At 44.5% G+C, this 16816-nt stretch overlaps 1 protein-coding gene and 1 long non-coding RNA gene across 4 annotated transcripts in view; both read left to right on the forward strand.

The window, feature by feature from the left end:
• LOC142101012 (uncharacterized) overlaps positions 1-3970 on the forward strand; it is an 11710-nt gene extending 7740 nt beyond the window's left edge. The window contains exon 3 of the long non-coding RNA XR_012678949.1: positions 3599-3970. This is a non-coding gene — a long non-coding RNA (uncharacterized LOC142101012). The remainder of the gene's footprint in view (positions 1-3598) is intronic.
• Positions 3971-3998: 28 nt separating this feature from the next.
• The window catches only part of LOC142101011 (semaphorin-3F-like), a 49577-nt gene continuing 36759 nt past the window's right edge, over positions 3999-16816 (forward strand). Inside the window, exons 1-2 of one of the 3 annotated variants that reach the window (XM_075185011.1) lie at positions 3999-4095; positions 9435-9546. In XM_075185011.1, the coding sequence (XP_075041112.1) occupies positions 4045-4095; positions 9435-9546 (163 nt within the window). In that variant the 5' untranslated portion in view covers positions 3999-4044. Of the gene's footprint in view, positions 4096-5586; positions 6404-9252; positions 9353-9434; positions 9547-16816 lie in introns of those variants that run through there. The other 2 variants (XM_075185012.1, XM_075185013.1) reach the window with 2 other exon arrangements.

Raw genomic sequence — 16816 nt, forward strand, 5'->3', positions numbered from 1 at the left:
TTCTCTCTCTCTCTCTCTCGCCCCCGCTCTCTCTCTCTCTCTCTCTCTCTCCCCCGCGCTCTCTCGCCCCCGCTCTCTCGCTCTCTCTCTCTCGCCCCCCTCTCTGCCTCTCTCTCGCCCGCTCTCTCTCTCTCTCTCTCGCCCCCGCTCTCTCTCCTCTCTCTCTCTCTCTCGCCCCCGCTCTCCTCTCGCTCTCTCTCTCTCTCCCCCGCTCTCTCTCGCTCTCTCTCTCACCCCCCCGCTCTCTCTCGCTCTCTCTCTCTCTCGCCCCCGCTCTCTCTCGCTCTCTCTCTCTCTCTCGCCCCCGCTCTCTCCTCCGCTCTCTCTCTCTCTCTCGCCCCCGCCGCGCTCTCTCTCTCTCCTCTCTCTCTCGCCCCGCTCTCTCTCTCTCTCTCTCTCTCTCTCTCGCCCCCGCTCTCTCTCCTCTCTCTCTCGCCCCCGCTCTCTCTCGCTCTCTCTCTCGCCCCCGCTCTCTCTCTCGCTCTTCTCTCTCTCGCCCCCCGCTCTCTCTCTCGCTCTCTCTCTCGCCCCCGCTCTCTCTCTCGCTCTCTCTCTCTCGCCCCCGCTCTCTCTCTCGCTCTCTCTCTCGCCCCCGCTCTCTCTCTCTCTCGCCCCCGCTCTCTCTCTCTCTCTCTCTCGCCCCCGCTCTCTCTCTCTCTCTCTCTCGCCCCCGCTCTCTCTCTCTCTCTCTCTCGCCCCCGCTCTCTCTCTCTCTCTCTTCTCGCCCCCGCTCTCTCTCTCTCTCTCTCGCCCCCGCTCTCTTCTCTCTCTCGCCCCCGCTCTCTCTCTCTCTCTCTCTCGCCCCCGCTCTCTCTCTCTCTCTCTCTCGCCCCCGCTCTCTCTCTCTCTCTCTCTCCGCCCCGCTCTCTCTCTCTCTCTCTCTCCCCCGCTCTCTCTCTCTCTCTCGCCCCCGCTCTCTCGCCCCCCGCTCTCTCTCTCGCCCCCGCTCTCTCTCTCGTCTCTCGCCCCCGCTCTCTCTCTCTCTCTCTCTCTCGCCCCCGCTCTCTCTCTCTCTCTCTCTCTCGCCCCCGCTCTCTCTCTCTCTCTCGCCCCCCGCTCTCTCTCTCTCTCTCTCTCTCGCCCCCGCTCTCTCTCTCTCTCTCTCTCTCGCCCCCGCTCTCTCTCTCTCTCTCTCTCGCCCCGCTCTCTCTCTCTCTCTCTCTCGCCCCCGCTCTCTCTCTCTCTCTCTCTCGCCTTTCTCTCTCTCCCTCCCTCGCCTTTCTCTCTCTCCCTCCCTCGCCTTTCTCTCTCTCCCTCCCTCGCCTCGCTCCCTCGCCCCTCTCTCTCTCTCTCTCCCCTCCCTCGCCCCTCTCTCTCTCTCTCTCCCCCTCCCTCGCCCCTCTCTCTCTCTCTCTCCCCCTCCCTCGGCCCCTCTCTCTCTCTCTCTCCCTCCTCGCCCCTCTCTCTCCTCTCTCTCCCCCTCCCTCGCCCCTCTCTCTCTCTCTCTCCCCCCTCCCTCGCCCCTCTCTCTCTCTCTCTCTCCCTCCCTCGCCCCTCTCTCTCTCTTCCCTCCCTCACTCGGCCTCGTCGCCCCTCGCTCGGCCTCGTCGCCCCTCGCTCGGCCTCGTCGCCCCTCGCTCGCCTCGTCGCCCTCGCTCGGCCTCGTCGCCCCTCGCTCGGCTAGTCTCCCCTCGCTCTCTCTCTTTCGCCCCTCGCTCTCTCTCTTTCGCCCCTCGCTCTCTCTCTTTCGCCCTCGCTCTCTCTCCCCCCCACAATTCTCTCCCCTTCTCCATTTTTCTTATTATTATATCGTCTCACTCAATGGCCATTGTTAGATTATTGTATTCTAGAAAAAGCACCTGTAGTTTGTGCTCCTTGTCCATTCAGCCATGAAGGGAAATGTTTGAGTCTTTTTATGATTGTAGATATTGTGCTGATAAAAGTGGTAAAACACCTGTTTATGAAGCTTATGAGAAATTATATATGTGTCAAGTTAAATGCATACAAAAATATTGTAGACACAATAAAAATGAACCCATGCATTATTACACAACGGATTGTTATAACTTGAGCTAGGCTTTTTGGCTTTTATGCCAAACACATAAAGGAACACGAGCCTAAAATACAATTGGCTTTTAGAATAACAGCTACTACCAACATTTACTAACATATAACTTTAAGGATCATATCAGAACTGAATATATTTCAGATAAATTGGTTTGTGGGTTTGGGGGATATTTTTCTATATACAGCAGATTTCCTTGATTACAGTCACAGGAATCCATTTGACAGATCTATCTTTCATAGTATGGGAACTTTTACATATATATTTCTGAATATTTTTAGTGGCTCTTTTGTAGAAGGTGACTCTGGGTGTGGTACTTTTAAAATGTATCTTTTAATTAGCAATAAACTCATCACAGAGTTCAAAATCATGATGCAATCTGACCAATTCAACATAATTGTCTTTACGGTATTTTATTTTTTCAAGGATAACAAACTCTTTCTAGCCAAAACACTGGTGGAACATTAACTGAAAAATTAAATGCAATAACATGTTCTCAGTTGAGACGCCTACGTCATCGCCTTTACCGTGCCCTGCCACTACTTTTGGCCACGGTTTCTTAGCGATAAAAGAATAAACATTTTGTCGTATTGTGAAAATAAAAAAGTACTCTAGCAGTAGGCACGGCATCCAAGATTCGATTTGCATTATTCAGAGATAACTGTAGAAAGAGTCATTTCTTATACAGACACAGCATGGCATGCCAGCAGTATAAATTGTCACCCTTATCCATATGTTATCCAAGGATAAAGGAAGATGTAATATGCATGCAGGCACCCACATATTCCCTGTCAATGTCACCATCTGCTTGGAGAACTGTGGGATGCTGCCTTTTGAGATAAGACTGTTTTGAACTGGTTACGGATTCCCCCCCCCCCCCCCCGTTGCACCCCTCCCCTCATCCATAGCTCCCTGCCAGCTTGCTCTGCCTGTTTGTCTGATTATCATCACTGGCTCTCAGCGCAGGATTAAACACGCTAACAGGAATGTTAACAAAGAGCAGGGAACACCCTGAAAAATTAGTTAAATGTGGCTATTCAAGATGACGCACTATATTGGATCCCCCTTATTTGTTGCGCAATCTCTGCCTTCCTTTTTTACTCTTGTTGCTGCTGACCCAAGTGGGTATAAGTGCTCCGCTGCACATTCTTATGTGACCATAAGTGCACACTCGTCTATGATCTGAGCGCTTCCCCTGCACTCCATAACCCGTGCGTCCATATCTTCTGCCATGCTTTAACCTTGGCACTTAGCTTGACATTGCTGCACTCATAGACTTGCCCAAAATCTCATTCATCATCTAGTAGTGTCATTGAGATGCAAGTATTTCGGGACTCCCTTTGACCTTCCTTCCTTAATTAATTGTCTTTGCCTTCTTATTTGTAATGTCCCACTTTTCCTTAATTAGTGTAGGTGTCCTCTTCAAGCTGGGAGCAGGGGGAGGGGGGCAGCGTGTTCCCCCAGCGTCTCATTGGAACAGGCGTAAATGTAGGGGTTTTTAAGTGAGTGACTTAAGCCCGGCTCACTGTGGGAGTCTTGATTAGTTTATGAGACCCTCAGCACATTCCAGACTTTTGTGTCCCTTCTATCCAGTGTTTGCATTGTGAGAGATAAAGACGCCACTTACATAGAGAATGGAACGAACGCAGCCGCCTCGCTGAATTTTATCTGGGCCCAGGCTAAAGGTAATGCACCTGTGTTTTGTATGCAGTCTCCCCTCTGTTGCAGTCCTGTAGAGTGTTACTTTCCTGCCTGATATTAGTGTAATATTGAACCCACTAAGCTACATTAGAAATAAATAACAGTCTACGCAGGTCTTCAGTGGGTATCCTTTCCCTATGTGTCCTTTTTGATATATGCATGAGGTGCACTCTGTTTGTGTCTTTATTTGTGTAATCCTAAATCCACATCCTTAACAATATGTATTTCATATATTTATTAACACAACCCAACTTTATTTTGATTTTCTTTACAGTTAAGCTGTCAAGCATTTGCTTAATTTCAGCAGAATTTGACTTCTTTATAAATGTTGCAGCAGTATGACAATTGGGTTTGTCAATGACACAGTCTTCTCATTGGTTCAACGACAGGTATGCTGTGAGTTGTACACTCCCTTTGTTTTGTAATTGTGCTTATCTTTATCTCTCAGTCTCTTCTTCCCATCTGTGGCCAGCGTGACTAGCTCTGCTTTGTCTGTTTTCCAGGTATACCAGAGGCCTTCCTGTAAAAATATCTATTGTTAGAGGCTATTTCATGTTATCCTAGCCTCCACAAGGGTTGGCTGCATCCCTCGGTCTTTGTTATGTTATCACTGTGGATTCGGAGTCCTGGTCTTCATCCCGTAGAGACTTCTGATAAGCTGTATGGCTAGAATTCCTCCGGGAGGGGACGAATTTGTTTGGAGTTGTTTCTATGTAATGTTGTGTGCACTGACCTCCCTCCTGTTGTGTGACTGCTGACTAGGGACCTGGTCCATTAATAACACATCTATTGTATCCTATTTTTCTGCACATTGCACTCTATCATCCGTGATTGTGAACCCTATGAACGAAGGAGACACTATGATTATTTTTACTTGGATGTTTTTGAAATTTCTCTGAACCTAGTGCCATTAAGCACATCACTATCTATGCTGGTTGCTATGCTCTGTGTATAGTTATTTACCATGCCTTGGTGCCCTGCTGAGGCAGAGAATAGACTACAGCTTCCAGCACAGAGATTTCTCTTGTCTAAGCTAGGGGGTAAAGGGTAGCAAGGCCTGCACTGCCATTGCCCTTGATACGTCTATATTATGGATGAAGCTATGGTATAGAAATCCGCTGCGCACAGTGGGGAGTTTAGATGTTTGGGGGGTGGGGGGGAGGCTTGCGCTGCCAGCTACGTACCTGCTCTGTATATAAATGGAGTAGTTGACAGAGCAGAGGATTGGCAAAACAAAGCAGAAAGGGCACGCCAAGGTCACGAGAACATGCAAAGAACAGAATATGTAATGAGTCTTTTCATGGCACATAGGAATACTGTTCTAAAAAGTTGCAGTCTTTTGGGCACGCGGCTGCACGCACACGCAAAATAAAAAGAAAAAAGAAAGCCATATAATTGAAAACATCCTTTTGAACTCTAGATAGGAAAGTTGTGTGGTACATTGAATTAATGTCTTATTTGTGGTTTATTAATGCATGTTAAAGCCAGTTTTCCTATCCTGATTAGCTCTTGGCTTCTGACTTAGATGACGTGGTTTTATACCTGAAATATGCTCACTATCTGATGAGCTGGGCGAGATTGCTGTATCGTGTGTGCAACACAGTAAATTCCTTGTGCCAAGATATTCCTATGTTGGGTGTTGGCACTTCAGAGGTTAATGACATAGTACTGCAGACTGGAGAGCTCAGGTCTTCACACAACTGTGACATGGGTGTTGGTATTCTAACACTCTCTCTCTCACACCAGCTTTCCATCTTTCCATCCAGTTATTACGCTCTCCTTCCTACTTTATCTTCCTTGTCTTCTACCTCAGCCTACTCCCGTACCCCTCCTTAACTCAACTCCTCCTTGTTGGCTCATTCTGCCTCTCAGGTGTTTGGGTTTCTTGCTGCTTCCTATCACGCAGATAATCCTTGTCTTCACATTCTGATTGTTCTTGTGTTCTTCCTTGTGATTAAGGATCAGGTAGTTTGCTCCAGTCCTCTTCCTTCCCTTTAATCTTCTGCCCTCCCTCATACCTCTGGCTGTGTAGTCCCTCCCTATATGCTTAATCTTATTCGTTCTCTTTTGTCCCCCCCTCCTCTCCCTCTCTCTTTCTCTCCCTCTTTCCTTCTCCCTCCTCCCCTCTCCAGTGTTTCTCTCCCCCTTTCCTTCTCACTCCAACAGAATGGAAAGTGGAGCTGTCAGGTTCTGTCATTCTGGAGCCTCCCCACAGTCACACTTTGCTCTACAAACATAGCGGCACAAGCAGAGCAGCACTGCATTAAAACTGTGCTTGTAACTTGCCTACTTTCGATGTCCGTTCCTGGTTCTAGACTCCAAACAACTGCACAAAAAGCAAGAGAGCCCTTTGGAAATCTTGGACCTTAACAACCTGCAGACTGTCAGCACTGTTTCCATGTACTTAGGTCTCCCACATCTACTTATCTATCCTCTGGCATACTCGCCTAACCGGTCTGCAACTCATTGGCGAGCAAAAAAAATACTGATTTCTGCCTAACCAGTATACACACCTGCGTACACCTGTGGTTTCCTAGCTGTCAACGGGGTTAATCTGACAGCTCGCATGTTGCCTTCGGTGATCTCGCATGCTTTCCGTAATGCACGTTTCGAAATGGTACAAAGTCATATCAGCTGATTGGGAATATCTGACTCCTCTTCCCTTTTTACATCCTATTTTGCCAGCACACGTCTGAGGTAGGTACCCATATTAAATCCTTGTCTATAAACTGACAGATGCCTGCCTGATCGAGTCATCTTGACAATTCAGCATTGTTCTGTATTGTACAGATGTATTTATTCTCTTGCATTTAATGACTTTAGCAACACTTGTCATTTGTTTTGTACCTTAACCTCAAAACTTCTTTCACATTCTGATTGGCTGAATGTGTGTCCAGGTTTGTCTCTTCACTGTTTCATCCTGCTGGGAGACTGTCCTGTGCATACACTACTTTTATTGGTAATTACAGATGTTAACAATTCATTAATCTAGCCTTATAACATGGGTAATTGTAGTGTAAATTCTGAAGTGTGCTTGTAACAACCTTGTCACTTTCCCATCCACTTTAGGATTGTTACCTTAATGAGCAGAGAATTGTTTCCCATGTGCTATTGTTAAAGCTGATTCCTTTGTACTGTTTTTTTTTTTCCTGCTCTCGCTTAGTGCGGTACAGTAGCTTCTACTCTACTTTCCACTTGCTGTTTCTCCATTCACACCCTCTCCAGTGTCTCTCTCTCTTGACTTGTCCTTCTCTCACCTTTTGCAATTGACAAGTACATCTCTCTCTCTACAAGTCCCCTCCCTGTCTAGTCGTCTTTGAGATTTTACTCTTTAACCTCATCCTTCCATCCTGTGTAGAACTCTCACTTTCTCTCTCTTCTCCCTTCCCCATTCTTTTTCACTTTTTGTTACTGCCTTCCAGCACGTTCTCTCTCTCTCTCCCCCTCTCTCTCTCTCGCACACCCTCCCATCTAACCTCTTTGTAAGTTGGACAGGATTGGGAGAACAAGAGCAGCCTCCATATCTAGTGCCTGGTACGAGGTGTCCCAGGTTTGAGAGGTGGTGGTTGCTACATGCAGTTGAAAGAAGCCAAACTGACAGATCGGCATCCTTCCTTTCTAAACCCTGTGATCATATCTCTGCCAAAATAGAGTAATTAGTCTCTTAACCCTTTCAGTGATTCAAATATGCCAACGTTAAAGGGCAAGAACGTATTGTCTTGACTCCTTATATGCTATTTCCTCAAGTCTTTTCATCTGTAAAACAATGAGCAGCTGCAGATATCTCTTGGAAATGATTGTTCTATTAAGTTTATTGGGGGTAAATGTTTTCTAGATTTAATTACTGATCTTTCCTTTATTGAACTGCTACTACTGTCAGGGATGCCAACCACCAGAACCTTGTATCCTCTTGATACCACTATTCTAGACGGGGGGTTTTCAAGCTTGGTGGCATCTTATCAAACCCTACAAAACGAATGTAAGTTATTTAAAAAAAAAAAAAAAAAGAAAAGCTATGGTCTTTATGTAGTTTAATTTGTAAGGCAGGATCTAGAAAACACCAATTTACTAGGTACCACCCAGTGTGTTATGTAGTAAAGAGAAAATATTTTCGCACTTAGGTGCAATTTCTCTTTAAGCAGCGATAGAAATTAAACTTTGGCTCGTCAGTCCAAAAACCGTGCGTCTAATCTGGCTCGGCTATAAATCATAGTTTGTGTCGCAATCCCAGCAATTTGCATGCACATGTCCTGAACACAACATCTTGTTGGGATAGGAAAGTCTAAATCATGTTCACCCACCCTGCCCAAAAAAAAAAAAGTAATTTCCTATAAGAAACCTCAGTGATCCTAAAAATATATTCTCCGTCCCTTGTGTTTCCTTCTGAAGGACACCCTGTTATAAAAGACTTCCTTTTTACCGCAGTATATTCTCACGCTCCTTTCCTTACACACAAATCCCTTAGACGGAAGGTACAATTGTTTTTGTACAAAGTGCATTTGCCTCCCAATTTGACCCTGATGCTAAGCCCACGCCACTTTCTGCTCATTGTTAGTTTAGCAGTATTTTTGTATAGAATAATTCTAGGCTTCCATTTTTGGTACCTTTTTGTACTATAACCGGACACGAAACAGGTTGCATGACAATCATTTTCCAAGACGACATCCTTTTTAATTGCTGTTCATTTGGGTAATCATAACTGAATTTGTTTAAAAAAAAGATGTACGTTTTACTAGGTGAACATCAAAGCACATGGACGTCAGAAAATACAGACGACCATAAATAGTTTATTATATGTAGCTGCAAACCTGGCAAATCGCTAAAGTACATCGGAATGTACAACGTAGTTACTATTATAAATTCGGTGCCAGCCAGGCACTTCTTAAGTCTTTATTAGTACAGATTAATCAAGACCTGATGAGCTACAATATGGTAGCATAAATGTGGTTATTCCGTTATAAATATAATATGTATTTTATGGACCCTAACATGTCTGACATTGAGCAATTATCTGGAGGGGGACTAAAATGTTATATAAATAGCGAAATATAAAGCTAAAGACAAAATGTCTAAAATTGCAAGAGATTGCTATCTGAAATCAGGCACAGAATCCCCAATATGTAGCAATTCTTATAACAATGTCTCATTGAGCTAGACATTAGTTTGCAGAAAACAAATAAACTAACAGAGCGTGTGAAATGAAGATTGACTAGAACATAAGCCTGTTTTACCTGACATCATTGTGTGGCGTCATTTAAATCTCACCCCCTCTCTTTTGAGCCCTCTGAACAAATCAAATGGATTTAATGATTTCCTTTTCATTGTCTTATTTTGTGCAAGGCTTCTGGGATGCTTATTTTAATCCGTTTGACTAATATCCACATCGTTTTCCTTTTACCAAGAACAGGGACAATGGGAGTTTCCTGGTACGTCCTAGGAATTGACATGACAGATTAGATAAGGACCTTGTTCAGCAAATACAAATGTCATTATATGAAATTAGTGATATATAAATGTTATGTGAAATCACTACTCATTTCCTACCGTGAGTCACTATCGGTCAGTCTTTGGCTGTAGATTGATGTACTTTTTATAATTTGGTGGACTGAAAGTTGATCCATCCTGTGGAAACGCAAGTAAAACAATGTATGACCTATGTGTCTTTATTGTGGGCAGTGGTGGTGTTGCTGTGTGAACATCGTCTTGTCCTTTCTCTCTCTGCGTCTAGGGTAGTGACAACATGCTGATATCTACACTGCCCTCTCTAGTTCTGCTGCTTCTCAGTTTCCCTGTGAGTACCTGGACCTCCCGACCTGCCCGCGTCTACCTATCCTACAAAGGTAAGTGGCAGATCCTTTTTCAAATGCAAAATATTTCGCTCTGTGGAAGCTGTTCAATAAACTGGCGCTCTGTCTACAAATGTGCTGTAACCCATAGCCGCCAATGCTTTTGTTTTGTAAACTTATTGAGTAAGCCTTAGTTGTATGCAACAATTCTGCGCACCTGTCGTTTGTTGACACCTCAGGGAGCGGTAATGACTTTTTAGGGGATTACTTAGAAAAATGACACCTGCACCTTGCAAGATTTCGTTTTTTGACCTGTTTCCAGAATGCATTATGTCAGAAGCCCTAAAGGCAGTGACAAGGTCCCGTTTCACAATCCTCCTTATTGCATGTCATAAAATGTCGGTGACCTTTTGCTGCTCTAGGGTCATGGAGGGGAAGAGATTACCTTTGTGTGTATTTGACCTCTAACCTCAGAAGGTCACAGAAGGGTGAGGAATTGTCTCCTACTGAAGGAATTTCTGGGGGGGAAATATTGGCAGACCTGCGATATTGACATTATTAAGGGCTTGTGAACAAAGAAGGCTGTTTAACACCTATCCTTCCATAAACAAGTTTGTGCAATAAAAACACACCCTCATTGTCACCATTTTATACAGTTTTTTGGCTTGTAAAGCAAAGGGCTGAATTCTAAAGCCATGCCGTCTTTACAGCTCCTGGCAACAAGTTGTACACACACTCATGTTACAGGCAACAGCAAATTCTCTAATATGGTGAATTAGTCTGAAAAGATTACACGTCTGGCTGGCTTTTATATATATTTTTTTAAATATACCCGAAAAGATCTGAAGTATTCAATCTGTTTCCCAGCAATCGGCTGCTAAAAGCGACATGTCTGCTGTATGTTTCTTTGTATTGGACACGAATTCCACGAAGAACAAAGAAGGGTCAGCGGGAGGGGGCAGTTGTCGGGATTTTGATGTTACTTTGTTCTTGACAAGCGCATCCCAAAAATACCATGTTACCTCACCACAGACGTGGGGACCTATTAATAGGGAGCACTGAGCCCCTCTATCTGTGTGTGACAGCTGGGCTTTCATCCCTCGCGTCACTGGGGGTGAAGCAGTGCGCAAGGCCTGGGGACACCCTCTGTGTGTCTGTGTATAAATCCTGAGACATCCTGTGTGTCAGGACATATCTATGTATGAATAGAATGAGCTCACAGCCAGTGTATGCTTACTGGAGAGGAGGCATGTATGTGAACCAGGCAGGTTTATGGGACATTTAAGCACAGCGTTCCAGCTCAACTTGACAGTAGTTATCTCTCAACAATTCCTCCTCCATTGTAAAACGTTTTGAACCTTTCACTTACAATCTGCTCCTTTTTTTTCTATTTTGCATTAATTTACGTTTCTTATCCTTTTAATGCAGCGAAGTAGCATTTTCCATCATTTATAAGTCCGGTCAGCATTCCATAGCTGGAGGGAAAGTTACTGGTATTGATTGACTTCTGCAAATAGCAATGGATACTCCAATCATATCTGCCTTATTTCCTAAGACAGTAATATTTATTTGTCATTTAAAATATACAAGGCAAAGGCTTCTTTAAAGTGGCTTTCTATTTTGGAGAACACATTCTCGAAAGGCCCAGCCGTTACCTGACCCCATACCATTGAGTTTATGTGAAGGCTTCAACTCAAAGCGACTGGTCTTATCTTATTGAATAGAACCATCCATTCTATTAAATGGAGCCCAATGGAACACTTCCAGTTATATATATTGCATAGGACTCTAGGGATTGGGTCATCCTACACTGTGAGCATTTGGTGGCCAACAGCATGGTTTGGAGTAAGTAAAGGTGGGGAAACCATGAGAAGGCCACTCCCATTTTTTTATTTTTTTTTATATATGGGTTTAGGTCCACAGGGTTTCCCAAACCCAGTCCTCAGGGCTCCCCAGCAGTGCAGGTTTTCCATATCTCCTTGCTGGAGCACAGGTGTATTCATTACTGACTGACACATTGTAACAGATCCACAGGTGGTCCTAATTATGTCAGATGTGATCCAGAAAACCTGCACTGTTGGGAAACCCTGGTTTAGGACATAGAGGGGTGGAGTCATCTACAAGTGCAAAGTCCCTGTAATAACGCAGCTAAAATAACAGAAATGTTTTGTAGCCCTAAACCAATCAGATTCATTTCGTCCCGTTACCTTTGTACAAGTCTGGTCAAAGCTATTTAATTAGAGTGGCCTTTTAAACTATTGTGTGGTGTTTGTGTGTTTTATCCTAAGCAAAGTATTTATATTTTTGTGTTGGGCAAAATGTGTTTTTTGTAGGCAAAGGGGGAATTCAATTGCTGGATATGTGGCTGGTGGACATCGCACCGCTCACATTGTCAGCAATTACGGTAGAAATCTCTGCTCGTTTTTCCCCGAACCTCTATTTCCCGCGGACGTTCCGGAGACACTTTGTGGCTAATTGAATTCCCATCTTTGTGTGCGATCTCATTTGTAAATTCAAAGGAGAAACATTTTCAAAATATGTTTAATATATTGTATATAACTGATTTCTACAGCTACTTAGCTAGAAATCCATACATTGGAAGTTGGAAGTTACACATGGTTAACAAGTGCAAAACTCACATTTCCCATGTTGTCACTTCCCGCATCTGCTTTAGTGCCCATTGTGCCGTGTGCCGCTGCATTGACTTTACACAGTAAGTTGTCGACCTTTGCACATTTTTGCTGTGAATCATCTAGTTGCAACCTTGTGGCTCTCTGTGGATCTACATTGCTAAATAAATTCTATTTTGCAGATTACATATTAAAATATGGTCCCATGTGTGGATGTAGGGCAAAATGGGGTAAATTTATCAAGCTGCGGGATTGAAAAAAGTGGAGATGTTGCCTATAGCAACCAATCAGATCCTAGCTGTCATTTTGTAGAATGCACTAAATAAATGATAACTCGAATCTGATTGGTTGCTATAGGCAACATCTCCACTTTTTCAAACCCGCAGCTTGATAAATTTACTCCCAAGGCTTTGATTTTATGACACCTCATGCGGTTTTCTCACTGCACAAAAGGCTGACGTTTAAACACCATCTCAAGAGTAGTGGTATCAACTACACTCATCCACTGCTTCTATGAGATGCCGTCGTCTCTGGACAGCTCCACGTTGTTATATTGTGAAATTGTGAAAACATTGTCATGTGAAGAAAGGGAAGTTTTTATAGATTAAGCCAGTGGTTCCCAAACTTTTGCAGTTCGCGGCACCCTAAGAGTCTCCATAATTTTTTCAAGGCACCCCTCCAAAATAATTACTGAGCAGTCCCGTTTTAGAAGTAGTTGGGTCAAAAAATTGTAATAAGTATTTAGGTCAAGACAGAAAACTTATTTAGTTGTATGCAAAAATGCCCCATCTGCCTCCAGACACTCTGCCCTATCTCACGCTGTCCCCCTCTGCCCTCTCACGCTGTCCCCCCTCCACTGCTCCTCTCATGCTGTCCCCCCTCCACTGCTCCTCTCACGCTGTCCCCCCTCCACTGTTACGCTGTGTCCCCCTCCACTGCCCCTCTCACGCTGTGTCCCTCTGCCGCGCACCAGCCATAGAAAAAACAAACAACACAAAAACTTACCAATCCGCGCGGCGCTGGGACCCAGCATCCTCCTCTCTCACGCAGCTGTCACTGTGCGGCAGCGCCGCGGCACCTCTGTGACAGCCCTGGGAGCTGCGGCGCACACATTGGGAACCGCCGGATTAAGGGAAGTGTGGGAAGGAGACAAAGACAGTGCCTTTTGTATATGAGCTAAATTTCAAAAGCTAACTGGCAACAACATTAGAGGAGGTAGGAAAACTCCGGCAACATGAATATTATTGTACATTTATCTCCTCTTTGTATATATTAATAGATGGAAAACCTCTATCACAGCCTTGAGAACCTCTCCAACTACATCTGTAAACCTCTCTGTAAAGAGATCTCACGGATTCGCTGAGCCAAAGCATCATTTTGTGGTTTCATTGGGGATAAGAACCTCTAATGGCTGATGGGTTTCACAGCCCACTGCTTTTGCAGCAGAGCATGAACTAAAACCCCACTGACATATCAATAGAATACTCAAATACAACATCAAATGCAATGAGCGCTTTATATCTAAAACAAAACATTAAAAGGTCCTCTGTACCACATGTCTCATGTCTGTCCACCTCGCACGACCCTGATGTCATGTCTTAAGCTGAATCGTCTGCTCTTTGTTCACTCACACGCATGGAAGACGTACCGGTATCTGTGCTAGCTGTTATGGTGATGCTTAATTGTATTCCTGTATCTGTCAGTATGTTTATAATATTGACGTATGTCATATCTTGCAAGATGATTGTTGGGCACTGCGGAATTTGTGGCGCCCTATAAATGTTGATCATTATAAATCCGCATACATGACTATAGCAACTGAATATTTCTGCCAAATTATACCATTCATCATCAGTCATTACATGTTGCTTATTTATTTTTGAGTGTGGACAAGGCTGTTTGTTTGTTTGTAATCAAGTATATTTATTAAGTTCTTTTCCAGGATAATACAAACCTCCCAAAGTAACCAATCCTTATAAAACAATATAACTAAACAAAATAAAAGGTTACAGTTAAATATCATCCACTGTTGCGGCTGAACCTGTAACTTTTGCTCCCACTACACAGCCGGTTTGTAACGTTCTATATGGATTAGGAAATCTGAAGCGAAGAATTTGCTGGGATTGTGCGTCTCACCATTTGTTTCCCATCTTTGTGAGCCTGCCTTGTGCACTGTGAAGCTGGAATGGGGCCACGTAGCCGGCACAAAGGATGCCTTATGATGGGTGAGAAAAAGAGTGGAACAAAACCCCATCCACTGTACAAAATACAATGCAGATAAAGGTGACTTTATGAGCAGACAGAACAAACTCTGAAGTTAAGTTTGAAAATATCTCTTTATTGACAGCAGTAGTAGATCCCAGGACAGACTTTCAGTAGATGTAGTTGAGGTCCCCCCCCCTATAATTAATAACACCATATTTTTATCTTGTAGATGTGTGTTTTACATAAAAAGGTTGACCAGTGGCTTTGTGTATACTCCTGTACACGGATATGTTTAATGACCTACAATATCAGCACTAAGTGGTTTTCCAAATACAATTGACTTACACAGTGAAGTTAGTTCTGTATCTGCAGCTAGTGAGTAAGGATGTCACTTGGCCTGTCAAATAAGGAAGGGGGTGGGGTTGCCTTGGGACACCAATTTACTGTTGAACACATTTTATTAAGGACAGGTTATTGTTGCCGTTGTCTGAATTTCTGTCGTCTACACTGGAAATAGTTGTACATAGCGGTTTGACAAATTGGGTATGCGTTGAAAAGAAGTCATGACTTTTGTGTCACATGACATAGTGGTTATAATCACCAAAGGCTATCATTATGTCAGGCGCTGTCCCCGCCGCCCCTCTATTGTGCGGGGACGCCCGCCTGATGGTCTCGGCCGGGGGCGTCCTGTTGCCAAGCAACAGGCACACAGCATCCCCGTCCGTCCTCCGGACTGTCGGGCGCGCGCGCTTCGATGCGTCCCCGTGCTAGGCAACAGGACGCTTCCTATTCGGCTGTCAGTGTGTTCTTGCCGCCCCTTGCTCCTGCACCTATCCCAGCCACCCTGTCCTTATTTAAAGCCTGCTCTGGCACCATTAGGGTGCCAGAGTATCAGGTCCCCTGCCTCTAGCGTTTACTATTGGTTCCTGTTGTGACCCGGCTACCCTGACCATTCTCCTAATTTTCTACTGTACCTTTGACCCGGCTTGTTGACTATTCCCCTGGATTTGCTCACGTTCTGTTCCCGCGACTTTGGCCCGCCTGACGACTCTTCGGATCTCCCTTTGGCTCAGTATATTCCTGATTGGCTTCTGACCCATCCCATTTGACCTCTCTACCACTACACCGGCAACTGGCTAGTGGGACCGCGACCTGCATGTCCTGTGCAGCTAAGCCCAAACCTCCTTGCTGGGGGTCCCTGGTGAACAACAGGGCCACGTTAGACTCCGCACTCCGCTAGTTCAGTGGCGCTAATACCAGTTCAGAGCCTGAACATCTGTGCCACAGCCGAGCCTGACACATTACTTATAATCAGTAGTCACTGAGGAGGCCACTGCTGTACTATATAGGCCAGGGGGTAGATTTACTAAACCTTCTAAAAAGTAAAATGACAGCTTAGAATCTGATTGGTTGCTGTGGGCACACCTCCCCTTTTCCTTTTTAGAAGTCAGAACTCAAGACATTGATTGGCGAGCCATTTAGTGGGTCTTGGATCCTCTCTTTTCAAAGCTATTGTGTACTACCAGCTAATAAACTACAGTAAATATTGTGGATCATTTCATTTTCTTTACAGGTCCTCCATTTATTGTTAAGTATTTTAATTTTTAGACTAAATGATTGAAGGGAAGTTGAGACTGGTCTGGAAAGCTGCTGATCTATGGATTGACTTGTGGATCACACATAAGGATGGGTGGAGAGACCAGAAATACCTGTTTGTGCGCTGTCATGGTGCGGTCTATTTTATTTGGGCGCTAACCTCTCTATGTCAGGGTGTGCAGGGACAAGAAGCACCCAATATGTTTTCCTGATCTGTCTTTCTGGCCCAAAATATAGTCGGACCCAAAAAAAAGGCTTGTTGTGACCTAACGGATTATAAAAGCAGACCTATATAAATATATATAATATTATGTCTGTTTAATAATTTCAATGTGAAGCTTTATTTCACTCTACTCCATTCACTTATCACCATCACCCCCTTTTCGTAAAAGTTGTCTCAGGCCATACAATGGCTGCCTCCCGTGTGTAGGTGACCGGTTCACTTTAAAGTTCCACTTCTCACCTGTAAAAGCAACACACGCATTTTAAAACCAACCCAGATTCCTCTCTACAGCCGTTTCCACCTCCTGACTGACAGAGCAGCAAGTTTATTCTTCGCCTCAGTTAATAACCTGCTAAATCAGTTGCACTTCCAGTGGAGACTGCGGTATGTGCCCTTTAGAGGAGAGGTTAAAATCTGAAAGCTGATCACACAGGGCAGGTACGCAGACATGCATTTGTAGATGTAGCCATTGATTTTACTTTACTGCAAGCTGTCTTGCACACATCAGCAGAGACCGATGAAAATCAGTACTTTTCCATTAAAATGTCACCTTTTTTTTTTTTCGTTTCGATACGTGATCCATACACCTCAGTGCTGACTGTCCTGCGAGTCTGACAGCTCTGCAGTACAAAGGTTTGAATCATCCTTCTTTCCAGTCTACCGCTTCTCC

This window comes from Mixophyes fleayi, chromosome 9 (genome assembly GCF_038048845.1).
Source record: "Mixophyes fleayi isolate aMixFle1 chromosome 9, aMixFle1.hap1, whole genome shotgun sequence".
Classification (NCBI taxonomy): Eukaryota; Metazoa; Chordata; class Amphibia; order Anura; family Limnodynastidae; genus Mixophyes; species Mixophyes fleayi.